At 37.6% G+C, this 18,556-nt stretch overlaps 1 protein-coding gene across 3 annotated transcripts in view; it reads left to right on the forward strand.

Moving 5' to 3' along the window:
- Positions 1-18,556, forward strand: part of SLC38A9 (solute carrier family 38 member 9) — a 92,259-nt gene that overhangs the window by 22,062 nt on the left and 51,641 nt on the right. For all 3 annotated transcript variants that reach the window (XM_074385844.1, XM_039470868.2, XM_074385851.1), the window contains 4 exons: positions 13,578-13,710; positions 15,477-15,598; positions 15,736-15,799; positions 16,015-16,108. In XM_074385844.1, the coding sequence (XP_074241945.1) occupies positions 13,578-13,710; positions 15,477-15,598; positions 15,736-15,799; positions 16,015-16,108 (413 nt within the window). The remainder of the gene's footprint in view (positions 1-13,577; positions 13,711-15,476; positions 15,599-15,735; positions 15,800-16,014; positions 16,109-18,556) is intronic.

Genomic DNA, 18,556 nt, shown 5'->3' on the forward strand with positions numbered 1-18,556 from the left:
ATGGCGGATGCCCCTCTCCCACAGAGTTGAACCTTCCCGGGTTCAGCTGTGCTTGCTGTGAAACTGTCAACTCACAGCGTTTCCATTTGCTATTTCCAGTTGCTATTTTTTTGTGGGGTTGGGACTAGCCGAGCCTGATCACCTGGCTCCCTGTCTCAGAGCCCCTTCTTTTGTTGCTGCTGTTGTTGTTGTTGTTGTTGTTGTTAAATGGTCGACTCTCTCCCAGGTGTTCCAGTCACCCGTTGAAAAGGTGCCAGGATCTGTGTGATTTCCCGTGCAGCGACCCACTGCACGCAGCGGCGCTGAGATTCGTGGGTTTTTTTGCCCAGGAATCGCCTGGTCTGGCTCCCTGTTTCAGCCCCATTTTCAATCAGCTGAATGGGTGACTCTGTCTTCCCAGAGCTCCAATCACCAGCCAAAAGGGCACCCAGTCCTGTGTATTTTGTGCAGAGAATCGCTGAGCTGGGGCACCAGCAAAACAGCCGCACTGGCCAAAAGAGTCGTGCTGGCGACCCGTAGGGCTCCTCTGCCTGGGTATCTCCTGGTCTGTGAGCAACAAAAATCCATCTGGAAATGTGGTGTCTACTCACCCTCTGTGCTTTCACTGGGAGCTGCAATCCTGAGCTGCTCATAATCGGCCATCTTGGATCTCTCTCTGCATGACTCCATTTATACAAACTTTCTAGATTTGGTAAAGCCATGGAAACAGAAAGTAGATTAATGGTTGCCAGGGGCTGGAGAAAGGGGAAAATGAGGTCTGAGAATGTTCTAAAATGGATTATGGTGATGGCTATATAGTTATCAGTCTGTGAATGACAGATTAAGGAATTTGGGCTGACCAAGTTGTTGGGAATAACTAGAAAAGCTAACAAAATGTTTTTTAAAATATGCTTGAAGACATAGGACAACTAATAAGACAGTGTAGAATATTGAGATTTAAATCAGGGAGAAGACAAAGCCAGAAAGGAGAGCCCAGCATTTCCTCAAGAATATCTGCCGATTCCAGTTTATTAGCTGAGAGACTTAAAACCAAGCCTTTGCCAGCCTTACAGGGCTAGAGGAAGAAAATTTGGAATTCAGGGCCCAGTAAGAGAGACCTCACATAAAGTTTAGGTTGGAAGTCCAAAGGGCTACAGCCTAGAAATGTGAGTGAATTTCAAATAGAACGTCCTTCTTTCAAGAACTGAAGCCCAACTTTAACTCATCTCAGTCCCCCAAACTGGATTAAGGTGATCTAGGATTGCCCCTGTCTCAAACTGACTTCCCAAAGCTGACATACACTGTTACTAAAGAAAATATTTTAGGTTTCAAGTTATTTATATAGTTTTTTAATATACAATGTCAGGAACTTGCTAAAAACTAGCCAAGCATAAGAGAAGCCAGGGCAAGATGATTGGAAATTAAGAGACTCAATACACAGTAGAAAGAGACTCACAGGTGATCCAGATAATGGAGTTATCAGGAACAGACTTTTAAAGAACTGCCTTTAACATGTTAAAGGAAATTAAAATAAGACTGAAAATTTGGCACTGACTAAAAATATAAAAAAAATTGTGTAAAATGTTTTGCTTTTTTTTTTAAAGAATCAAATAGAAATTCTGTAATTACAATACCCAAATTAAGAAATCAATGATAATAATGAATGTTGATTAGAATGTGGAACAGTGGAAATGCTGATACAGTACTAGAGTAAGTGTAAGTAGTCATTTTGGAAACAGGTTTCTAATTATCTGCTACCATTGAGTATACACTGAGTTCACAATCAGAAAAATGTGTACACATTGCACCAAGGGACATGTAAGAGAATATAAATTAGAATTTCTTCGTAAGAGCTCCAAAGAAACCCAGATACTCATCAACAGGAATGGATAAGTAAATTGTTGTGTTTTTATATAATGGGATGTTATACAGCTATGAACATGAACAAACTGTAGCTACATACAGAATGAGGGTGAATGTCATAAAGATAATGTTGGCAAAAGAAGCCAGGCAAAAAATATATATATATTGTAGGTTTCCACTTTATGAAAAGTTTGAAAGCAAATGAAACTAATTTCATACATGTGTGCACATGTATGTGTCTAGGAAATGCACTAAAGTGTTAACAGTAGTAATTTCTGATGGGTGATTTTATTTTTTTCAATAACTTCTTGATTATCTTAAATGTAGACAATGTGCTACATTCCTAAAGAGAACAAAGTTATCCTGAAAATATAGCATTCCTATAACTTAGGATAAAAAAGTATATACAAAATGAAAAACTCATTTTCTTAAAACTTTGTTTAAATCACCTTGGCAGTCTCAGCTGCTCAGGAGGCTAAGGCAGGAGGATTCCTTGAGCCGAGGAGTTTGAGGCCACAGAGCTCTATGATCATGCCTGTGAATAGCAACTGCACTCCAACCTCAGCAATATCATGACACCTCATCTCCAAAACAAACAAAAACACCTGTTGGTATATTTGTTGTATTTACTCCTAGCCTTCTTTTCTATGATGTTTTTAGATGAGATCACATAGTATATGTAATTAATTGTGCTGCTTTTTCTTTTAAATTTATGTTATATGTCATTGTTACTTCGCAAGTTATTCCCTAGCTGCCTGCCTGCCTGCCTGCTTCCCTCCCTCTTTCTCTTCTTCCCCACTTGCCTGCCATCTTTCTTCCTTCCCTCCTTCCCCTTTTTCCTCCTCTGCCTTCCTTCCTTCCTTCCTTTATTCTTTTGTTAGCAAACATTCATTATGTTCCTTCTGTGTGCCAGACACTTCACTCAAACACAGCTCCACCCTCCAGCCAGGGAGATAGATACATAGCAAAAAATAAGGGGTGATAAATATTTGATTTTATGTGTACACACACACACACACACACACACACACACACATATTTGTTTGTTTTTGAGGCAGGGTCTCATTCTATTGTCTGTGCTGGAGTGCAGTAGCACGATTATAGCACTTTATAACTTTGAACTTCTGGGCTCAAGCAATCCTCCTGCCTCAGCCTCCCTGCTGAGACTACAGGTGCATGTCACCATGACTGGCTAATTTTTCTATTTTCTGTGGAAAAAAGGCCTTGTTGTGTTGCCCATGGTGGTCTTGAACTCCCGGCCTCAATCAGTCTTCATGATGGGATCACAAGTGTGAGCCACCACACCCAGCCTATGTATGTATATATTTAGAACTCACTTTTCATTAGGAAAAATATTAATTGAGGCCAGGCACAGTGGCTCATGCCTGCAATCCCAGCACTTTGGGAGGCAGAGGCAGGTGGATCATCAGATCAGGAGTTCAAGACCAGCCTGGCCAAGATGATGAAACCCTGTCTCTACTAAAAATACAAAAATTAGTCAGTGTGGTGGCAGGCACCTGTAATCCCAGCTACTCAGGAGGCTGAGGCAGAGAATTGCTTGAACCTGGGAGGCAGAGGTTGCAGTGAGCTGAGATTGTGCCAGTGCACTCCAGCCTGGGCGACAGAGCAAGACTCCATCCCCCACCAAAAAAGGAAAAATACTAATTGAACCCATCGTGTACTAGCATTATCAAGAGTCCTGTGGATCATACTCCTGTTAGTGACTGTGCTATAGGTTCTGGCTGCACCAGGAGTGGAATGAGCCCATATTCAACCTTCATGACCAGGTGCCTTGGGAAGGTTTCTGTGCAGGCGCTACTACTCTGTGCAACAACATTTATTGTAGTTGTTTTGGCTGAGGTTGAGGTTTTTTTGGTTTGGCTTCTGTTTTTAAATGTGGGAGGTAGATTTTGCAAGGCATTAAGCTGAATGAGGCCTAGGGACATCTGGTTATAAATATTTCTAAAAGAAAAACATATTCAGATGCTCCCTGATAAAGATCTGTTGAGGGCCTATAGGCTCCTCCCTCAGTCATCTCCTTCGCCCGACAAAGAGGAGAGTGGAAGACTCTCTTCCCGCTCTAAGTCCTTAAGGGGGCCTTAAGATGGTCTAGAACAGGAGTTGGCAAATTTTTTTCTATAAAGGACACGTTAGTAAATACTTTAGGCTTTGTGGGTATATGGACTCATTTGCCATTGTGAAGTGGAAATAAGCACAGACAAAACATAAGTGCACGGGCCTGACTGTGTTTCAGTAAAAATTTTATTTATGAAAAAGTACATTCACGAAAACAGGACATAGGCATTTGTTTTATCAGGCCATAGTCTACCGACCCCTGGTCTGCACCAAAGGACTCTAATGTCAGCAACCATAGGGACTTGTACTTTGTACTGCTATGACACCCATACCTCTTGTCTTGTTTCTGGGGAAGTTAAAAAAAAAATGTCAGGCCCATTCACCTTAATTTCAGTCTCCCCCCCACAATTCTAATGCAAATGTTCTGATCAAAATGGCTCTTTGGACAAGAAGCAAAACTGTCTCTAGCCTCTCCTAAACCCTGAAGCAAACCTGCAGTCCTTAGGCAAGATCATCCAAAGATTTTAACTGCCATAAACTGTAGGGGTAAAGATTGAAGCTAAGAATGATAGAGAAGGGGAAAGTACTGGCTTTCAAATAGTAGTAAAAAGTTTTACGGTAAAAACTGTCCTTAAGACTCACTGAAATGCTGAAAGAAGAAATTTATATTACAAGCATTTTTCCATATTAGGAATTCTTTCTATATATCATCTTAAATTTAAATATATATATAATTTAACAACATTTTAATATTAAGATGTTTACAGTTGAGGCTGTGATTAGCAGCTTTCTACATAATTTTTATACCATATTTTGATTTCTTTCTAATAGTCTCAAAGGTATAACTATTAAAATGAAGAGCATGAACACAATTAAGATTCTTAATACATATAGCAAATTGCTTTCTAGAAAGATTGTACCAACTTCTACTAGCAATGTGTGAAAGTTTTTATTTCAGCATATACTTTTGTCTTTTTTTCCTGAAATACCTCTTATATTTAGTTTATAAAACTTTCCTATGTGTAAAAATTCGTTGATAGGAGCCAGTTGGCAGGGCAGGTTTCACTTTGAGCTCTTGCCTTTATCAATCTGTTCTGTTATTTTGAGATTGGTCTGCAGAATGCAACTAGCAGTGGATTCTGATTAGACTACTACAGTATTTGCCATTTGGATTGAAAATACAGCCATCATCTTCTGAATGACTGGTTTGTGTAAACCATTTGTTGATAGTGTCTTTCCAGTGGTAAAGCAGAATTTCTCTGTCTGCCTTTCTTGAGAGCCATGATGAGGATTTCTAAGGCTTGATGTGTAGAATCCCTGCCTTAAGTGTCTTCGTCCATTTGGTGGTGTTGTAAGGAATACTCGACACTAGGTAATTTATAAAAAACTGAACTTTATTTCTCCCAGTTCTGGAAGCTGGAAAGTCTTAGATCAAGGCACTGGTGTTTGATCTGACACGGGCCTTGTTGCTGTGTCATCCATGACAGAAGAGCTGAAGAACAAGCTAGCTAAATGCTATGTGAAATCTCTTTTGTAAGGGCCTTAATGAGGGAGGAACTGTCATGGCCTAATCACCTCCTAAAGGCCCCAGCTCTTAATATCATCACATTGGCAATGCCTGAATTTTGGAGGGAACACACTCAAACTAAGATTAAGATATGGGAAAGGAACAAGAGGCTCTTTTTCTTTGGTGATCTGTTTAAAGAGTGGATGTGTTTTATTTGAATCACGTGTATGTACAGTATTAAAAATAAGATGTATCTCTATATACTGAAATCTTTACCTTCTTCTTTCATTGTCTTTCCAGTTTTTAAGGATAGGAAATTTTAGTTAAAATGCTAGCCTGGCATTTTTCTTATTCTCCACTTTTTTTTTCTCCCATAGGGAATTATTGGGTTATGAAACTGGAAATTTTATTTCTTTTCCAGAAATTGTTTTGGTGGATTTGTGTAAGAAGGAGGGTAATAACTGGCATGGGATTACAGGCTGAAGCCTACTCTTTATTTATAATTATGACATGCTCTTTATTTCAAAAATATTAAGTTAATAGTACTCCTAACTTATTACACTTAAATAGATTGAGACAATTTGTGATTTATTTTGGCATGCTTATAAAGTAGGTAAAAGGAGAAGCTGCTTGGAAAACTTGCCCTCTTGGGAATTTTTTCCACATTCCTAATTTTCCTCTGTGGAATGTCACTCACCGTTTCCCATTTGGAACTGCTCTTTCTAGATAGAAGATGGAATGGAGTGGTTGCGGTGGTGGTGGTGGTGTTACGGTTTACATCAACCTAGAGAAAAATGGAAACATCTTAACTTGGTTAAAATGTTTCTGTTGTTTATATAATTCCTTAAGCCTTATTCCAGTGCTGGTGCTATTTTAAAAGCCTCAAAATCTTGCATTTCTTTCACTGATTATTTTGTAGACATCATAGTAAGAGATTCTCAGCACAGTAAAATTGTTTTTAAATTAATGGATTTTTTAAAACCAAAATTTAAGAACATAAATTGCATTAAAAAGAATTTTGAAATTTATTCTCAGCAGAATCTGTACTAAAATACATGGGCCCGTAATAAAATATATCATCGTGAGAATTAATTTTCAGGTCAAGTTCTTTGTCTACATGTTATTGATGAAGGTGTTTACTTTCAACGAAGTAATAGTTTGGAATTCTAAAACAGGGAACTCATAATCATCAACCAGGTGTTTATTAACATTTACTTCTTTCAAAAGCTTTTTCACCATGCCAGTTGGTTAAAAAAAAATCTTTAAAAAAAATGAGACTGCATATGTGTGTGTACATGCACATATTCATTTGCAAATCATGCACATATATTTCTATACTTACATATTATATACTCTAAAATATACACAATGGAAATTTTTAAATTATGAGATATAATCAATCTTGATAAAATTAACTTTAAATTTTATTTATTAGCAGTATAGCCAATTTTTTGTTTTCACTTTAATATCAATAATTTAATAGTTTTTATTATTTAATCCTTTATCACACGGTAATTTAAACTGATTTAAAGTTTATTCCAGGCCAGCACAGTAGCTCATGACTGTAATCTCAGCATTCTGAGAGGCCAAGGAGGAGGATCACTTGAGGCCAGGAGTTAAGACCAACCTGGGCAACACAGCAAGACTTCATCTCTATAAAAAATAATAATAATTAGGCATGGTGGTACACGCCTGTAGTTTTAGCTACTCAGGAGGCTGAGGCAGGAGGATCACTTGATTCCAGAGTTCAAGGTTACATTGAGCCAATGATCACACTGCCACTGTACTCCAACCTGGGTGACAGAGCAAGACCCTTTCCCAGAAAAACTGAAAAGAAAAAAAGTTAATTTCTGTCTCATCCAACAATTACATGTGATGTTTTTTGTTGAAATTTGCATGATGAATTTTTATCCTCTATAATATCACTCAATTCTTACATTTAGTGATTGCTGTGCTAGTTTGTATATTTAGTATTCCATGCTATTTTTAAGCTCAGAAGTTTTCATTGATTCAATACTGTTAATTTAGACACAACCAGTAACTGGCTGGGCACAGTGGCTCACACCTGTAGTCCCAGCACTTTGGGAAGCCAAGGCGAGTGGATTACCTGAAGTTAGGAACTCCAGACCAGCCTGGCCAACATGGTGAAGCCCCGTCTCTACTAAAAATACAAAAATTAGCTGGTGTGGTGGAGCACGTCTGTAGTCCCAGCTACTCCGGAGGCTAAGACAGGAGAATCGTTTGAACCTGGGAGGTGGAGGCTGCAGTGAGCCACGATAGGGCTACTGTACTCTAGCCTGGGCAAGACAGAGCAAGACTCTGTCTCAAAAACAAAACAAAAACAAAAGAACGAAACAAAAAAACCCTGAAACAACCAGTAACCTTGTCCACCTTTGTGGTTTTCTTTCTAGTCTGCCCCCAAGCTCTCCTCTCCTCTTTTCTTCTTTTCTGCCTTCCCCTTCATTTCTGACACTCCTAGCTCTACTTTACCACCCAGTTATTCCAGCCACTACCCTCCCTCCCAACACAGTACACACACACACACACACACACACACACACACACACACAAGAAAAAATAATATTGATTTAGAGGGACCCCGTGGAAGGTGGCAAGTCTCTCTGCTGGGGGAAGGAGAAGAGTTGATAGAACCATCGTTGGCCAGGCATGATGGCTCACACCTGTAATTCCAGCATTTTGGGAAGCCGAGGCAGGAGGATCAGTTGAGACCAGCCTGGGCAACGTACAAAGAGGCCATCTCTACCGAAAAAAAAAAAATTATTTTTTAATTAGCTGGGTATGGTGGTGCATACCTGTAGTCCCAGCCTCTGTGGAGGCTGAGGCAAGAGGATCTCTTGAGCCCAGGAGTTTAAGCCTGCCACGAGCTATCAGCACACCACTGTACTCTAGCCTGGGCAACAAAGTGAGACCCTATCTCAAAACAAACAAACAAAGATCTATAATTCAGTAGCTTCTGGCCAGAGTGGAGGAGCTGCCTAGCTAGTCTGAAAGCTCCACTGGAAGAGTATTAAACACTTTAGGAAGGTCCTGAGGTCTTTCTGAATGGATTACTTGAGAGTTGTCATTTTGAAAGGCACACTGGGTAGAAGGATACAAAGGATAAAAAAGCATTGCATACAGTCATTTTGAGTACTTTATGTTAGAATTATAACTTTATTTTTTAATGCTTGTTTTTATAAATATTTTATTTGATACTTTATAATGTTTGTAAATGTCCACATTTGAAATATTTTGAGTATTTAATTTTATGATTTCTAAACATTGTTATACCTCTGCACACTTTTCAATTAAAATATTAGTATTAATACTTGCATTATAGGAAGTAAATACCAAGATACTCGTGCAATTTGCTTTAGAATTATAATTATTACTTTGATTTTTCTGTCATGTTTAATGACATGTTCAAAGATCATTTAAATTCTTCATTTGGAAGTTTTTAAATCTTAGAAAATTTTGATTCCATGTGTATGAAATTACAGATAGATATGAGTTTTTGTTGGTAACAGACATGTTCAGCAACAAAACCATCTAACAATGGAAACATTTCTAAACATCCACCATCAGAATGTTCTTTGTGTAACATGTTTCTTTAAAAAGCAACTACTCTCTCAGACTATTAAAATACCATCTTTATCTTGAAGGGAGATAAGTATGTTTTGGGGGGGTTGTTTTTAACGTCTTTTGTGTACCTATGTAGCATACTATTGATAGCTATGTGTCATCATAGAAGAATTTATCAAATCTGGAGCAGTTGTATCTTGTAGAAGAAAAATAGGTAACTCATTTAAGTTTGTCACAATATAACCAATATATTTCTGTATGATACAAAGATTTTTGAGTCTATCTCAATCTCGCTACTAAATTTTGAAAGGATGTGTCCACTTAAAATCTATTTTTAAAGGCTTGTCTTTTATATATCCCAGGTACAAAAAAGTACATTGTATATGTACACTATAGAAATATTTATAGGCCAGGTATGGTGACTCACACCTGTAATTGCAACATGTTGGGAGGTCGAGACAAGAGGATTGCTTGAGCCAGAAGCTTGAGACCAGCCTGGGCAATATGGCAAGACCCTGTGTCTACAAAAAAAAATTTGTAATTAGCTAGGCATGGTGGTGTGTGCGCCTGTGGTCCCAACAACTTGGTAGGCTGAGGCTGAGGCAGGAAAATTCACTTGAGCCCAGGTAGTTGAGGCTGCAGTAAGCCATGTTCGTGTCACTGCACTCCAGCCTAGGCGATAGAGTAAAACCCTGTCTCAAAAAAGAAAGAAAGAAAAGAAAAAGAGAGAGAGAGAAGAGAGAGAGAGGAAGAGAGAAAGAAGGAAAGAAGGAAGGGAAGGAGAGAGGGAGGAAGGGAGGGAAGGAGCCAACACCCATCCAAGCAGCATAAGGTCAAGACAGCAGCATCTTAAAAGTTCCCCATGTGGGCCGGGCGCAGTGGCTCACGCCTATAATCCCAGCACTTTGGGAGGCCGAGGTGGGTGGATCACGAGGTCAAGAGATCGAGACCATCCTGGTCAACATAGTGAAACTCCGTCTCTACTAAAAATACAAAAATTAGCTGGGCATGGTGGTGAGTGCCTGTAATCCCAGCTACTCGGGAGGCTGAGGCAGAATTGCCTGAACCCAGGGGGCGGAGGTTGCAGTGAGCCGAGATCGCACCATTGCACTCCAGCCTGGGTAAAAAGAGTGAAACTCCGTCTCAAAAAAAAAAAAAAAAAAGTTCCCCATGTGTCCTTCACCAAACACATCACCTATCCTTCCTAGGGATGACCACTATCTTGACTTTTGTATAATAATTTCCCTATGCTTTATAATAGTTTTATTGTCTGTATATCCCTAAATACTGAATTCAGTTGTACCTGGTTTTGCACCTCATTTGAGGTACAGACCTTCTTAAGAGTGATGGCATTTCATTAAATTTCAGAGAAGCATAACTGGTCAGTAGGGTGGAGACAGACGTATGAGCCAAAAAATTTTTAAGGAATTGAAGGAGTGGAACCTAGAAAAAGTGTTAGATAGAAATAAGGTTTCTCTGTTTATAAGTGTATTAAATGAAAATATGAGGTTTGACTCACATTTTAAAATATTTTATAAATTTTGCTTAATATTAAAAGCATTTTTTCTGTGGCATGACCATAAATATTTATAAAGTAAGACAAATATAACTTCTTTATTTTCAGTGTGGCACAGCTGAACTACATTTCAAATGAGAAGTAACATTGATAGGGAGCAGTCATGTGAAACTGTTCAAAAAAGAAAACCCAAGTTTCAAAATTCTTATTCTGAATCTTGTTCTATGTATAGTATTGTTTAATTTTAAAGGTGTTTTCAGACCCAACTAAAGTTCAATTAAAAATATAATTTATATTTTTTCTCTCTCAAATGAAGCTTTAAGCATATGTTTCTAATAATTCAATGAAATATGCTGAGTTGTATATTTTTTGAAGAGAATCTGTTTTGAAAAGATTCCAGAATATTTATTTGAACAGGCACTCAGCATCTCGATGAAAACTGTTGGAAAAGAAAAACTTTCAGAGTCATTCTGCCCTCAGAGTAGTCAAGCCAACTAAACTGGTACAGTTAACACTTCTGTAAGAAACCAGGAGCCAAGAAATTTAGCACTTCCTGACTGCTTTTCAGCAAGCAGGACTCAAACCAACTTAGTGGTTGGAACTAATACCACTGAATTTCTAAAGTAAAAGGCTACATGCTGAACACCCACATCTCTTTCTTTCAGAATCATACTTACTAGTCTCTTTTGGTAATCTATGACTAGCTTCAGTCTTTGCCTTATGTTGGCATTCAAGTTGTGATTCTTTCTTGAATGTTGGAAGGCATAATTCTTGCAAAGCAAGAAGAAAATGTGCTATAGAGTGTGATCCCAGGTATAATTAAGCCATCTGCTAGGTATATTTTTATGTTGCTTTTTAGTACCACTGAGTGTCATAGTACAGATGTAAATTATAGGGGACATTATAATGCTTTGGGATCATTGGTAGTTATAGTAGACTACCAAATTTACAAGTAGGGATTGCTTTTTCAACTTCTGACCTGTTCATTTTTATTATATCCTCTTGAAATGTATTGATATCACTTAATTCACTTAACAATAATATACTTAGTGTCTTAGTTCATTTTATAGTGCTGTAACAGAATACCTGAGACCGGATAATTTTAAAAGAAGAGAGATTGATTACTTACAGTTCTGGAGACTGGGAAGTCGAACGGCCCACATCTAGGAAGGGATTTCTTGCTTATTACTGCATGGTGGAAGGGCGAAAGAGTACATGAGAGAGGGTGGGGGAAAGGAAGGGAACTGAACTCATTCTTTTTTTTTTTTTTTTTTTTTCCACATACTCTACTCTTCACACTGAACTCATTCTTTTACCAGGAACCCACTCCTATGATATTAACCCATTCCCAAGATAATGTCATTAATCTATTTGTGAACCTCAGAGCCGTAATCACCTAATCGCCTCTTGAAGGTCCCACTGTTGGTACTGTTGCATTGCAGATTTTCTTCCAACACATAAACTTTGGGGAACACATTCAAACCACAGCACTAGTATATGTGATATGTCATATGAATCCCTATATCCAAGTATTTGCTCTATAAGTGCTCTATTTACATATTCATCGTGTTGGCCTATGTAGTACCCAGCGTAGTTAGGTGTTGCAGCAGATAACAAATGATAAAAGATTCAAGGATTCTGTATGGTAGCTACAGAGATAAAATTGTTTAACATCTCTGCTACCGTTTATCGAATATCACAGAATTTGTAAGAAAAATAGCAGAAATGTTCAGTCACTTGGTTTTTCAAGTACTTCCCACAAGATTAGGTTAATGGCTGGGTGCGTTGGCTTATGCCTGTAATCCTAGCACTTTGGGAGGCCAAGGTAGGCAGGATCACCTGAGGTCAGGAGTTGGAGACCAGCCTGGCCAACATGGAAAATCTCGTCTCTACTAAAAATACAAGAATTAGCCAAGTGTGGTGGTGCTACTCGGGAGGCTGAGGCCAGAAAATCCCTTGAACCTGGGAGGTGGAGGTTGCGCCTGGGAGGTGAGCCGAGATCGTGCCACTGCACTCCAGCCTGAGCAACAGAGCAATGCTCCGTCTCAAAAAAAAAGGGGAGGATTAGATTAGATTAACAGTGTCTCCAGAAATGATTACCATACATTAATATATTTTAAGTTTCTTTCAGAACCATAAATATAGAGGAGATAGGTGAAACTGATGATAAATCTGGATTTTTTTTTTCTTCTTTGTTTGGATCTGTGCCTAAAATGGCAAATTATATACAGTTTGGGGCATAGTGTCACTTATAACTCCAAGGGGTTTAAGAATCAGCAGAGGAATACAGTCTTTTCATACAACTCTGCCTGGTCTTTGTATTTTTGATAATGTGTTACTGGAAACTTAAGAAGAAAATGAGGGAGTTTCAGAAAGAAACTGAAGAGGTTGATGACTGAAAAGGATGATTGAAGACCAAAATCTGCAGTTGATTAGGACACAGTCGTGGAAAGGAAGCAAATATATAAATAATAGGGTATGTTATCACAAAAAGTAGAATGACGCAAAGTATCTCTATTGTCCTGATGTTCCATTTGATACTGATTTGGATAAGTCTCATAAGGGATCTGATGGTTGAGGTCACTAATCCTTAATACATGAACCAAGGAATAAGAATTCTGTTTATCATAGGAAGTAACTTTGGCCCATAAGGAAGGAGTACAGACCCCTCAGGAGAGGGACATTTTAGTCCATAATTTCTCTGATTTAGTGCCAAAAGTTTTTTTGAGAGACTATTCAAAGCTGTCTTAAGTTTCCTTGTTGGAAACTGATAGCTGCTATATTTCTTTTTAATAACTGTTTTAAGTTCTTTCTGTTACGTCTTCTCTGTTGCTAAGTTGCTTAAAGTCAAAGTGTTAAGAGACAAAAGCTTTATTCTGTGAATAGGATAATACTTCTTTTGTGACGTTTTCTTTTTGCACCAAAAGTGAGAAATGAATGCCTTGCCTTAGTGCATCCCATAAGAATGGAGGACAAAAAGTTATTTTCTTCAAAGGCTGACTTCCAGAATTTTTGGCTGAACACTTTTTGTCAAGTGTGTATTCCCTTCTCTAGGCCTTTCTATATAGAGCCCACAAACATCGTCAATGTGAATCATGTCATTCAGAGGGTTAGCGACCATGCCTCTGCCATGAACAAGAGAATTCATTACTATAGCCGGCTCACCACTCCTGCAGACAAGGCACTGGTAAGAGACAAAGAATTACTTATCATTTAAAATTCAGTTGAAATGAACACTGAACAGTACAAGCCAGGGCATCTCCCAGTGATTGAACTTTTTTCTGACTGTATTTCAAGGAAAGTCTGACTGTATTTCATGCAAAGTCAAAGACATAATTAGTACACATCCTACATCTCAGGCTAGGTCATTCTTATTTTAATTTGAAACAATCTTTCTGTGTTGACAACAACCTGGAGATTGTTTTGGATTAAATTCTGCTGTTCTCCATTCCCCAAATCTCTGAGGAGGATAAATTACTTTTGAAGTGGCAGGTTAGGCCATTGACTAATAGCAAATAATAACAGGTTCTGCTTATTGTGGTCAATTTTTAACTTTGAACCTATAAGAGAAATGTTTTTTAGAAATTTTCTGCAAGAATGGGAAACTGGCTGAGCACAGCAACTCATACCTATAATCTCAGCATTTTGGGAGGCCAAGCAGAGAGGATCACTTAAGCCCAGGAGTTCAAGACCAGTCTGGGCAAGATGGTGAAACCCTGTCTCTATAAATAAACAATTTTTTTTAATTAGCTGAGCGTGATGGCTCAAACCTATAATTCCAGCTACTTGGGAGGCTGAGATAGGAGGATCCCTTGAACCCAGGATGGATCCCTTGAGAATGCAGTGAGCTGTGATTGTGCCACTGTATTCCAGCTTGAGCAAGAGAGTGTGACCCCATTTCTTAAAAAAAAAAGGTGGGGGGAAACTGAAATATGTACATAAATAAATATAATAGTTTCTTATTTAGCATTATTCTTTTAATCAGGTTGAAGCCAGATTTGGCCTATGGGCCAGAGTTTGTTGACCCTTGATCTTCTAAAAATTTCTATCACTATTTTAGGATAAAAAATATGTAAGTAATTTGATAGTTTGTAAAAACTACCACAGATGAGATATTCAGAAACTTGCAAGTTTAACTGAAAATCAGAACATTCTGGGAGAAAATAGGATTTTGAAATTAGTATTATTAATAAAAAGACAGAAGGGAACCAACATTCATTAACATTTAATAAGGAACAGTGATTGGGCATCAGTGGAATGTAGTGATCTCATTTAAGCCTTAAACAATAGTCACGTGAAATAAATATTAACATCTCCTCTTATATGACCAAAGTAGAGATTTCCAAAATGTTCTGGATGGGGTAAATTTTTTTCCCAATTTTTTTTGCTTTTTTCCCCCTAGGCCTTGACATCAGTAGTTGTGGTAAAGTCTTAGTTCCATAATGGAATTACTTAAGCCCTTGGAGGAGTAGAGGTAATCCAGTATCTCTGGATCTAGTTCAGACCTTCCAGATGCTCTGGGCTCCTGGAAGCAAATCTCCAAGTTCCCAGCTGAGCAAGTTTATACCTGAATGTATATCGTTTGCCTGGAAGTAGAGTCAGCATGTACCAAAGATGAATGCCTTTTGTTAACTGACACTGAGATAAGTCTAGCAAGTCAGAGTGTACAAACAGTAATGTAAAATTAACAGTGATATAACCATTCTTAATGGATGTGTGTATACATCCACACTCATTTTCTGAAAATCCGAAAATTATTTTGGATTTTTAAATTCTTGCTTTAGTTAGATTTTCCATGTTTGAAAAAGAATTTTTTAATTCATTGATCAGGAATGCATAGTACTTATTTATGATATTTAAAATGTATCTAGAGTCAGGTGGTCTGATGTGTAGAAAATATCCTATTTTGCATTTCCTGGTTCTGACATTTCTCTGTGTTTCTTTTTTTACCAGATTGCCCCAGACCATGTAGTTCCAGCTCCAGAAGAGTGCTATGTGTATAGTCCATTGGGCTCTGCTTATAAACTTCAAAGTTACACTGAAGGATACGGTAAAAACACCAGTTTAGTAACCATGTGAGTGAAATGGCTTTTTGGAACATGACTTAAACTGTATATGAATGAAAATTAGTGATTATTTTAATTTTTGTCTCAATTAAAATGTTTGAAAAGCCAAACTCCATTTTTTTACTGCTATTACTCTGTGTTTTCAGTTTTATGATTTGGAATACCATGATGGGAACATCTATACTAAGTATTCCTTGGGGCATAAAACAGGTAATATAATTTTTCAGCACACTTTTTGCCTAAATGTTTCTCTGTTTATATTGCAAGTTTTATAACAGAGGTTTTAATAAATCTACATGAAATTCATTTAAAAAAGATGGTTATATTTAGTTTTTCATGAGTTGTCAAGTTTTTATCATGATTAGGGTAAAATAATTGCATATGAATTTATGCTTACATGCTTTTATACTTTTATTTTTAAACAGGCTGGATTTACTACTGGAATGTGTGTCATCATCCTGATGGGCCTTTTAACACTTTATTGCTGCTACAGAGTAGTGAAATCACGGACTATGATATGTAAGAATTTGACACAGTGACAATAGATGATGGGTATTATTAAGCATTACCCTTTGAGGCAGATGACTAGTGTGTATATGCCACATATATGTCAACTGTCTACTTTGTACCTAACGATTTCTTTCTCTAATTCATTGTTGTCAGCTGAATTAATTTGTTAATATATTGGTGGCTGCCTTTGAAATTCAGAGAAGCTAGGGGTAATTTGCAGAGTTTATTCACTTTGGTGCTAGTTTCTTCATAAGAATCATTTAGAAACTCATATTTATAAAATAATGTCATTGCCAGAACTAAGCTGAGAATTCTATGCTTTCTAACATTTAATGGTGACTTGTTTTGACCTATTCATATCAAAAGACCTAAATCTTAGAATTTCTTAAAAGTAGAAATTATAACTAGAAAAATATGAAAATGTAAGCAACTCTATAGTAATGAATATTTGAAGTTGTGTGAACACCTTACCTCTACTCATCTCTACAAATTCTGGATTAGGGAAAAATCTTTTTTAGGTTGTTTTAAAGTAGTTTAGGACCTAAACAAACATGCATTATTTCATTAAATCTTAGCAAGTATGAATCAACAGACCAGGCTTTGCCTCCAGGTTTTTTCTGTGCCTACTAAGCAGCTCCCTTCTTTATGTTAACCAGATCTAGTGTTAGTCACTGGGCGAGTATTTATTTGAAAGTCTTGAGAAACCAGACCTGGTGGTGTGTGCCTACAGTCCCAGCAACTCAGGAGGCTTAGGTGGGAAGATAGCTCTAGTCCAGGAGTTTGAGGCTAGCCTTGGCAACATAGCAATATTCCATCTTTTAAAAAAATAATGGAATTAAAAAGTCTTGAGAGAAGATTCATTCTGGTTTCTACATGGTAAGAGGAGATTATCTTAGCCTCTAGTTTCTAAGGCAAATTGTGGCTGAACTTGGAAGACTTCTTTAAACATATACAGTAAGTTCATGTATTATCTAATTCAGCATCTCTTTTAAAATGGGAGCAGAGCCCCCACCGAGTTCTCTCAGTAACTGTTTTTTCTTTTCTTTTCTCTTTTTTTTCTTTTTCTTTTTTTTTGAGACAGGGTCTCACTCTGTTACCCAGGCTGGAATGCTATCATGGCTCAGTGCCGCCTCAACTTCCCAGGCTCAGGTGATTCTCCCACTGCAGGTGCACAGGTGCACGCCATCATGCCCAGTTAATTTTTTTTGTATTTTTCATAGAGATAGGGTTTCATCATGTTGCTCAGGTTGGTCTCGAACTCCGTGGCTCAAGTGATATGCTCACCTCAGCCTCCCAAAATGCTGGAATTATAGGCGAACTGTTAACTCCCATGTTATTCAACTGTCCCACACTATTTAAAAAGAAGTACTCGAGAAACTGAGGCATGAGAATTGTTTGAACACAGGAAGTGGAGGTTGCAGTGAGCCAAGATTGTGCCACTAGACTTCAGTCTGGGTGACGGAGTGAAACTCTGTCTCAAATAAAATAAAATAAAAAGAAGAAAAAGAAGAACTTCCACCAATTCATTTTGCAAAGTCCACACATGCCTAACACAAAGCCTGACATTACCAAAAAGAAAGAAAATATAGATGTAAAATTTATTTGTAAAACATTATCATACAGGATCCAACAGTGTATCAAAAGAATATCCTGTGTCTAAGATAAAGTTTATTCCAGTAATGCAAGGATGTTTCATTTTTAAGAAATTCAACGTAATTCACTACATTAACAAAGGAAAATTCATAATTACATCAATAGATATAAAAAGGGCACTTAATAAATTCAGCACCTGTTTCCGATTAAGACTCTTAAGTGAAAAGCACTACTTAAAAATAACAAAGTCTATTTATTCCCAAACAAGTACCAGCACCATTCTAAAATTATGAAATGCTAAAGCAGTTTTCATTAAAGTCAAGAAAACATAGAAATGTTCATAATTAGTTTTTTGGAGATATTATCAAACGCAGCAAAAAAAAACCCCTAAATAATATAAAAACTAGAAAAAACTTAGAATTATTATTATCAGCCAAAAGATAATTTTATTAGAAATGCTAAGAGTCACTCAGCTCACTGCAACCTCCTCCTGGGTTCAAATGATTCTCATGCCTCAGCTTCCCGAGTAGCTGGGATTGCAAGAGCACACCACTCACCTGGATAATTTTGGTATTTTTTTGTAGAGATGGTGTTTTGCCATGTTGGCGAAGCTTATCTTGAACTCCTGACCTCAAGTTGGTCTGCCTGCCTTATCCTCCCAAAGTGCTGGGATTACAGGCATGAGCCACCAACGCCCAGCCAAAACAGTTATTCTTGATAGTTATGTTGTTTTCACATTCTTTATCTAGACATGGATTATCATATTCTATTGTCCTCAATTTTTCAGACTTATCACTGCTTTCTGCCATGTACTAGCTGCCACATTTTGCTTCAAAGATAGCAGAACTTCAGTTTTTCTATATT

The sequence above is a fragment of the Saimiri boliviensis genome, chromosome 1 (assembly GCF_048565385.1).
Source record: "Saimiri boliviensis isolate mSaiBol1 chromosome 1, mSaiBol1.pri, whole genome shotgun sequence".
Lineage (NCBI taxonomy): Eukaryota > Metazoa > Chordata > Mammalia > Primates > Cebidae > Saimiri > Saimiri boliviensis.